The 9,218-nt window shown below is 39.3% G+C and overlaps 1 protein-coding gene across 3 annotated transcripts in view; it reads right to left on the minus strand.

Annotated features, from left to right (window-relative positions):
- Positions 1 to 9,218, minus strand: part of NADK2 (NAD kinase 2, mitochondrial) — a 15,865-nt gene that overhangs the window by 4,579 nt on the left and 2,068 nt on the right. The window contains exons 3-7 of one of the 3 annotated variants that reach the window (XM_008944478.1): positions 8,611 to 8,692; positions 7,206 to 7,289; positions 3,937 to 4,073; positions 2,812 to 2,890; positions 314 to 409 (exon numbers count right to left, since the gene is read on the minus strand). In XM_008944478.1, the coding sequence (XP_008942726.1) occupies positions 314 to 409; positions 2,812 to 2,890; positions 3,937 to 4,073; positions 7,206 to 7,289; positions 8,611 to 8,681 (467 nt within the window). In that variant the 5' untranslated portion in view covers positions 8,682 to 8,692. Of the gene's footprint in view, positions 1 to 313; positions 481 to 2,807; positions 2,891 to 3,936; positions 4,074 to 7,205; positions 7,290 to 8,610; positions 8,693 to 9,218 lie in introns of all 3 variants that reach the window. The other 2 variants (XM_008944477.1, XM_008944476.1) reach the window with 2 other exon arrangements.

Consider the following 9,218-nt stretch of genomic DNA (forward strand, 5'->3'; position numbering starts at 1 on the left):
ACCATCCCCAACCATTCACCTCCACATGTGGCATGCAGCCTCCTTCACCAAAATTACACCTAAGGTAAACTTTCATCTCAGTGCCTCAGCTCCTCACCCTTTCAACTCTTCTCTCCATGCCTACAAGTGAGGGGTGCCCTGCTCTTCTCATACACCTGAGTCAGCTTTCAACCATACTGCCAGTGAGAAAATTTGGACATAACTGACACCCACAAACCCAAAAGTCTCAGTATGGACAAAAAGCTTAACCACAATAGGTCAAGCTAGCTTATCTGAAGCAGTATTTTTTATCAAAGCACCAACACGTACTTACCATGCTTTTGATCCTGTTCCAGTACACACATTAAGCCCTGAACTCTTCTGTTTTTCCCAAGGACCATCATCAACTGATATCTCATAATAGGAGGCCCTATGAAGCGAGAATTTAAAACTGGGTTTGCAGGACTTAAAGTTCTCCCTGAATAAGACAGAACACACAGCCTTATCAGGCACATAAAAATTTAGAGGGGCTAGTTTCAAATGCGGATGACAATTTGCACAGTGTTTCCAATTTGGCAGCCTTTTTTCATTATTGTTTTATAGCTATTTTTATAATGGACAAAAGTGATTTGCTGCATGAACTTTCAGGTAGTTGTTCTGTAGTCACTTTTTGTACTATATTATGCACAAAGAACTCTGTGGTTTATCTGTGAATAGCTTTGTATGCAAGTAGCATTTGCTGGACTTACAAATGAAACTACAAATACGTTACCTTCCTTGCATAATTGTCAAACAACAAAAAAAAAGTGTTTCTGCTGTGATGTGGTCTCATAAAATTACATCAAGGAATACTAAGAAGTAAAGCACTCCAACAGCAATAAGTATATAGCACGGCTTCCAGCTGAATTCCTGATCACTTCAATAATCAAACACCCACTGTGATTCTACACAGTTTGAGTTTTACAACCATCAGGAGGTTTAAGTTTCTCTCCAGGGCAAATTTTTCCTAAAACTCAAGTGTAGTTAATTCTTGGGCCGCAAGTGTAATTCTGCATGGTATTATTCATGGATCAGAGGATTCCTAACATTAGGCCTAGAAAGACCAAACAGTGTCTTTCTGTAAGCTTCAGAACATCCAAGGGTATATTTATGAACTAAAGTTGTTGATATCCACAGTGCCTAATTCAAAGAGTATGATACAATCTTCAGATTAATACCCTGTTAGAAAAACACCACGCGTTCACTGTGTTCAGCATGACTAAATTTCAACTTTCTTAGAAAAAGGAGCTTACTGGGCTTTTTTAGGTGATGAATGTTTCAGGCTTGATCAGCTAGGAATACACCTTTTGAATATATGATGTCAAACAGTTTAGACTCTTAGTAACTAAGGGTATTTTGTGTAGTCACACTTGAGACAATGGGAAGATGAAAGAACTGGAAGCAAACTAAGGAAGCAGGTGCTCAGCTTGATTCAGTTTAAGATAATTTTTGCAAGCTGGGTATGAAAGTGTTTTTTTTTTTTCCTTCCGTTACCTGGTTTTCTTAACTGACATGAAGAATAAGACCTTGGAAGAAACTCCTGGAGTAATTTTGTCTTAATATACAGCCCACTCATGTATTTGAGCCCTACAGAAGGTTCATCCATGTGCCATCATTTAAGTCTTCAAGTCTAAGGTGCTTTTAACACAACATTTATTCTTACAGGCATTGTGTTCCTCAGTGCTTCTCAAACATACTGGAACCAAAGAACTCAATTGATTTGTGACACTCAGAAGTAGAGAGCTATTATAAAGTGCTGAAAAGCAGCTTTGTGTTCCTCTATCACTGTATTGTTAAAGAAACTTTTTAGAATCTTGAGAAAATTATGCTTGATTTAGTAGAAAGCAAAATTTGTATCTATTTGGCACTAATTCCTTCTGCCAGTCTGAGGCTGCAGTCCAGATACTCATGGAACACACTACAGTTTCCAGCAGCAATCACAGTGTTCCAGGCACTGTACAAACACAAGAAGATGCTACATTCTGATGTTTGTTTGTTTAAAAAAAACAAACAGAATAAAGGGAAAAGGAATACAAAATACAAGTAAAAGTTTGGCCAAATCCTTAACAAGGATCATGTTTTAACTCCTTTTCCACAGCCCAAATCACATTCCCCACATCCTTCCTGTTATCATTTGGCTGTCAGAAATGCACTGAACTTCAGGACAGAAAGGACAGTCAAAAGGTATCCTGGATAATGCAGCACCAGGATTTATAAATGTTTGTTTTATAAACCAGATACAAACTCATTTATTAAAACAAGAAAATAAGTGTTTTCCCACAATTACAAAGCTCCTGCCAAAGGCAGGCCAGTACCTTTGCCTCTAATGACAGAGGCAGGGAGAGGAGGAGTACTTGGTCATGCTACAAACTACTTCTGCCTGGTCATGGCAAAAGCTTATGACAAGATATTTAAGAAGAGACACAAGAGAGAAGGCAGTTTAAAGGACAGATATTTACATCTTCAACCCACTGTAAAGATAGTAACTGAAGGTATTTGGTTACATAAGACCTAACTAGGAAAGAAGTAAAACAATGAAGAGGAAAGAAAAGAGCCAGGAATAATGAAAGATGAAAGATTGGCCAGAGAGGAAGATGGAAAACCAGAAATGAACATCACTGCACTTAGTTCTCTGAAAATACACTTTGTAATCAGCAATAACAAATCAGTTATATATTCACTGCCTAAAACTGAAATTTGACAGCAAAGACATTCCATCTGAGTGTCCACTGCAGTGTCACAAAAAGGCATAGTCAATTGTGTCTTGCTGCAACAACAAACGATTAAACATACCTGGATGAAAGAGATTCTCCAATGAAGACTTCATTGAGTGCTCTCACTGGTAAAAGATGTGGACCAGAAATATCAGATCCTGCAGATATTGAATATAACAGTTTTGAATCATGGCTGTAAAACCCAAAACAAAAAACTCTTTTCAAAAACAATTCACAACTTTGTGGAGGACACACTCTGCTGCCTCAGTTTGTGTTGTAGACCTAGTGCTCCATTTTCTTCAAGGACTTAATTTTTGACCGATTTAGTCTGCAGTCAGTCCCTGTCCTTCACTGGAGACTACAAATACTTGAAACAAGGTTAATAAGGCAATAACACTTATGTTTAGACATTGCTTTCCTTGAAAACTCAAGGGCAACTAGACAGAATGAAGTCTTTTCTTCTGTCAGTCACTCTTCCAGCCTAGTTAAATGCACTAATCTGCAACTTAAGAGACATTTCTGATAAAGTTCAAAGAACTAGACTTTATACCACAGGGTAATTAAGGGGGAGATTAACAAATTGTTCATGTTGACTAAGGACTTCTCAGTGAAGAAATGCAGTGCTAGACACAGGTTAAGGATAGAATCATGCATCTTCAATCCATCATAAAGAAAACAGTCAGAAGTATATGACGACCGAAAGAATTATCCAGGGAGAGATTCTCACTTCTAATTTCTCATTCACTTTCTGGCAGTCTGTGATGTGCTTTCTTGATTGTGAAATAACCCACCTCAAACTTGGCACAAGTGAAGAACGTGTGCACACACACATGTTTCTATTGTGAAGCACCTAAACGCATGTTCATATGGTGTCCACATGGTAACCCCAAGTGTCTGCAGCAACCCTAAGAGACAGCATTTTAAAAAAGCCCAGGTATTTTGACAGCAGATAATACTGTCTAAAACCAACTGTAAACGAACTGTTAATACTGAAAACTAGTCCTATATGTATGGTTTGGAATAAATATACAGAAACAAGAAATACTGCCTTCTAAAAGACCTGGGCCTTCAGCTAACAAGAGCTGTCTGCCTTCCTCTCAAATACAGCAACCAGACTTCAAATCCTTCTGCTTTTACAAATCTTTATTTCCTATTCCAAGATATCATAGCAAAGTGATTATATTCTTGTCAGATTTTAACCTACTTTGATCCTGGATTCTTTCATTTATGTGAGCCCTGCTGTGTTGCTCTTGGCTCAGCTGCTGTTCATGTAAATCTACAGGGGCTGGGTTAATACCAGTTCCTTCAAGATACAGTCGGATTCTTTGCCGCCACTGCCACCTTAGAGGAGAAAGAAGTTTGTATTAGAGGCTGAAATACTTGTTACAGAATTAGGTAGGATCAGAGTCTATATTCAAAGTCACAGTTCAAGTTTTAAGAAAGTTAACCATCCTAAAATGAAAATACTTTACATTTACCAATTTGCTACCTAATTTGTTTTATGGGTAAAGTAAGAGGACGCAGGCCAAAAGTGAACTATGAACACTATAGATAACAACTCATCTTTTTAGGCATGTGATCCTAACTTAGGAGTTCATAAGTGATGCAATAATTTTGAGAACAACAAGCTCTGAGGAGTTTATACAATGCTACATGCTGTATATTTACCATCTTTTGTTTGTATTTGTAGCTGTCCTGAAAAGCAGCTCTATCCACTCCTTTTACATAAAGGCCAGAAGTATCCTCTCATTTTAAGGATCTGTTCTAGCCTAGGAACTTTAGAATGCTTAACAGGAATTCAGATTAAGAAAGACAAGGATATGAAAGGCATTCTTCCTTAAGCAGTTACAACATTCTGATTTTTTTTATTTTTTCCTAGAGATGGTATTGATCCCTTTTTCCTCTTACTATTTAGAGATTATATGGAACAAAACAGTAATAGTAGTTTTGATTAAGAAAGCAAATCACAAAAGAGTATTATGAGCACAGCTTTTCCCAGTTCATACTGTTGATATCTGGGTGACAACAACCAGTGTATCTGTTTCATGAAATTACAACAACAAAGATGTGCATTTTGTATGACTACGTTACTAGTTTTTCCTTGTTGAGTCTCATTCAATACGTTGTTAGTGTAACTACTTATGTGCCCTTAAATTCCAAGTATGGTTTTAGCTAGTCAGGCAGACAGCATGTGATGAGTATCATTACGCCTCCTTACAGTACTCACGGCAGAACATGTCAAAACCCCTACAAAATTAGAAAATGGGACTATACCCCTGTTATAGCCCCATTCTGAGATCCTGTTACACTAATGACCACCAAAAAAAGAAACATGGGTAGGCAGATATAGTTTGTTCTTTATAAATCAATGTCGTTTGTTTCATGGGACAGATTGTTGCACTTACTGACACTTCAAGGACAAAGACAAAAGACAATCCCCTTCTCCAGTCTCTGGCACCTCACCATCCTTATGCAACACTAAACCATCAGAAGCTCTTCCAGACAGGCTGATCCAGTAGCCCAAATATATTAAAATATCTTTAGAGTCAAATAAATCTGAGAACTGCAAGTAAAACACTCAGGTCCTTGCTTAGGAGTATCAGTTCCTATTACTCTGGTAAAATAACCAGGGAGATCCTTTCAGTTTCATTCTTCAGCTCCATAATGAGCAACAGCAACATCAACAACAAAAATACAACATGACATCCAACAAAACATTAGAAGTGCCTACATTATCAAGGAAGTTACCTGCATTAGCATTACCAGCTTTACATAAAGAACTCAGCATACGGGAAAATGTGAATACCTTTTCATTTAGCAATATCTATTGAAACCCCTTCAGTTATAATCAATCCTGATGACTGTATTCACCTCATTTCAGAACAATTCTATGTCACAAATACAGTTACACTTCAAGATACAAATTAAGTATGCTAGAAATATAAACAAAACCCAACTGCAATATATTTTTATGTGAATGACTCATTTTCTGTCTGAGGTTTGTGTCCTGGTTTGGGGTAAAACGGAGCTGGTTTTGCTCAACAATTTTAACTTTTCAGCTAAAGCTCTTCTAATTAACTGCTCTGTCTGAAATTAGCAGTGTTTTCATAAACTCTCTGGCTTTAGCAGTGGTAAGACTCCATGTTTAGAGCTACTGCCAGGGATTGGTGTGCAGACCAAGGCCACTGCTAAGCTTGGATCCCACACAGAGGGGGGCAGAGAGTACCCCACACCTGTGGGAAGGAATGGGCAGAATAACTGACCCCAAGATTCACCAGTGGGATGTTCCATCCTATATAGCTCTCATATCCAGTAGAAGATGAAAGATCAGGAGGGATAAGCCCTTCCCTCACCCCTTCCATTCTTTCACTTCTGTCTTCTGCTGCTGGGCTGCTGGCTGCTGCTGCTGCAGTGGCCGCATCTGAGGAGGACTTCATCCATCCTGCCTTTGATCCTGAGCCCTGTGCTCCTGAACCAAGTTCCAGAATCCGGCTCCTGTACCAGTTCCTGTCTGTGGCTGAGTCCAGCCTGGGACCCTTTCCCAGGGGCTGCTCCCCAGCCAGGGGTGACAGTGACATGTTGCATTCAGGGGGGAGCTGGGATCAGTACTAACTTTGTACATATTTGTACATATTCTATTAGCATTATTACTATTATTATTAGTGGTAGTATTAAAGCTGTTTTCCGTTTCTTTTCCAATCAATAAGTCTCTCTCCCTTATTCCCTTTCTCTTTCCTTTTGGGGGTGGAGGGAGGGGGTTAACAGAGAGCATCTGTTACAGTTCTGGGGGTGGCCCTGACCCCAAACCGTGGCAGTTTGCCATCACAAAAGTATTCTGGAATATTAAGACACCACAGAACAATGTATCTTTCTAAAAAGTTATTAAAAAACTCTTCTCTAGCCTATTCTTTAAACTTCAGAATTCTTTCCCTTTAACTCAAGTGAGATTCTTCTATTTAAAGAATATCTGGTATGGAAAACAACAAGCCATCTTCAGCATAAAGGCTTTGCCTTACACTAGTATTTTAACAAAATTTAAGCCACTCTGCCTTAGTCACCAAAATCCCAGATGCAACACACTGATCATTTCCTAACTGTACAGCCTTCCTTAGCTTCTTTCAGTATGGTCCATCACTGTACTTTTGCTTTTGAATGTAAAAAATACACAAACCCATACACCCTTTACAAGAATGCAGCTCCTCATTTATTAATTTACTAAGTCAGAAAAGAAAATAAATTACTGAAATTCATAACAACAATCTTTTTGCTGGAACTGTCAGCCAATTTAATCTTTCACATTCCAATCTCACTCTTGACCACAAATGCATTTTTCAACATGGTAAACATCTACACAGGATTCACAGTTTGAGGCATTAAGATTTCATTAAGCACCATCTGCTCCTTAGGTATTGTACATCAAAATATTCTCCAATCATAATACATTTTGGAAACCCAGAGATCAGTGAATCCTACCTGAACTCACCACGATAGAGCTTCTGTAGTGCTTCATGAAATGAGTGTGTATATCTCACAGGCAAGCATAAGTGACCCTCTGATCTGGTAGCAAGAATGGACAATGAAAATTATTAAGATTTGGTACCTTTAAAAAACAAAACAAATATCTCTTTCTGTTGCAAAAAGCAAAGCTACACCTTAACCTTTATGAGCCTATACTATTCTTACATAGGAGCACACCAGCAAAAATACACTTTTTTTCAGCTCCTGGTGTGTATGAGTGTGAGACATACGATATTTCTCCTACATTTCCCTTAAAAAACTGTCTGGTCATCTAGTAAACCTGCAGGAATATGTAGGCACTAATATAGCTCTTGTCACCATGGTTCTAGACAAGGAAAACAACCTTAACAAACACTGCAGTTAGAAAATGAACACAAGTTAATGACACAGGACAGGTAAGCAACGTGCCCAAGATCAAAAGAATCTCATGTCAAACCCAGAAGACTAAACACTGCTCCCCTTTCATGAGCGATATTTGATAACTTGAAGGAACTTGTTATTTGAACCCTGTTATTCTGGCTTGATAGTCTGGAGTATCTATACACAGCATTTGGAAAGTTTTGGAAGAGGAGTAAGGAATGGAAGGAATTAAAAATTCTGCTCACCACTTTATCTACTAAGACTAAATTAACTTGTAATATCAAAAGCAGAAACCTAAATCTAGAAATCTCACCAGACAGAGCCTTGGTGAGTCCTGAGATTTACTTGCCATCCATTTGAAGGTTATACCAAGCAGGCAGTACTAATACACTGCATCCACCTGCCCAAATCAATCTTATCGCTAGGTGGACGCAACGTGTCTGGAGTTTATAACAGGGCAACTGAATGCCATTAATTGGCTGAGGAGACTGCATCCTCTGAGGTACAACAGGGTTTACATGAAGAAACCAGAATAAACTCCTTCGTCTGAGGCCCTGTTGGATTTTCAATAGGATTTTCCTTCTTCATAAAGAAATCAAATTTCTCCATGTCCAGGCACCATGCTTAGTTGCTTTTGTTAAGTTACTTTTTCCTCTGGTCCCTACTGCCACCTCTAGCCTCAGACTTATGGTTAGTAGAGCAAGTTAACTAGCTGCAAGTGCTGTTACTCTGGTGTATGAAAATAGTTGTGACAGTTTAACTCAGTCATGCTTTCCCAATATTATTTAATATCTTCTTAGGTGAGACAGGATAACTCATTGTGGAAACTTTTTTAATAAAACAACAGTTTCACCTGACACTGACAATCCACTAAACCAGTCATTTATACTGCCAAATGCTACAGGCATGCCCCAAGCATCATCAGAACAGATGTATGTTCCGCCTGACACTAAATGAACTGCTTTCCCAAAAAGCAGTTTTTCCCAAAAAGTGTTTTTACCTTTCAGGATCAGTATTTACTCCAATAACTGGTTTAAATTTATCAAAGACCTTGCTGGCTGCCAACAACATTGTGCCATCACCTACAGAAAAAGCAAAACAAAAGTTAGTTTCATTTCACATTCTAGGATCTGAAGGGCTGGGATTAAATCCCCAGCCCTGAATGAGGGTTGGCATATGGATGATGTCCACAACCAGGCAAGAAAGACCCTCCTGACTGGTTTTCACCCAGGGTCTGGCCAGCCTTGGGTGGGAACTGACTAGGAGATCACCACCAGGTGCCCCCATCTTCAACATTACTTTGAAGGCAGGGCAAGAAGCCGCCTCTGTAAGAACTGACTCTGCTTGCAGTGGAGTTGGGAGATCTGTCTACACAGTGCATGTGCTGTGTGGGCATTCTGGGTATGGGGAGGGCTCCCCAACTTCACAGCAAGTGGAGTTCCCAGGGTGGCAGGGCCAGGACATGAAGCTGTCTCTGAGTCCTTACTCTATAATTGGGCTCATGACCTGGCTGCTCCCATTGCCCACAGCTTGGCTCCTTGCCCAGCTCACTCCCTTCTTCACATCCACTGTGGTGGGTGAGTGCATTGACTTGTTCCTCCCTCTGGT

This window comes from Merops nubicus, unplaced genomic scaffold (assembly GCF_000691845.1).
Source record: "Merops nubicus isolate BGI_N331 unplaced genomic scaffold, ASM69184v1 scaffold27157, whole genome shotgun sequence".
Taxonomy (NCBI): Eukaryota; Metazoa; Chordata; class Aves; order Coraciiformes; family Meropidae; genus Merops; species Merops nubicus.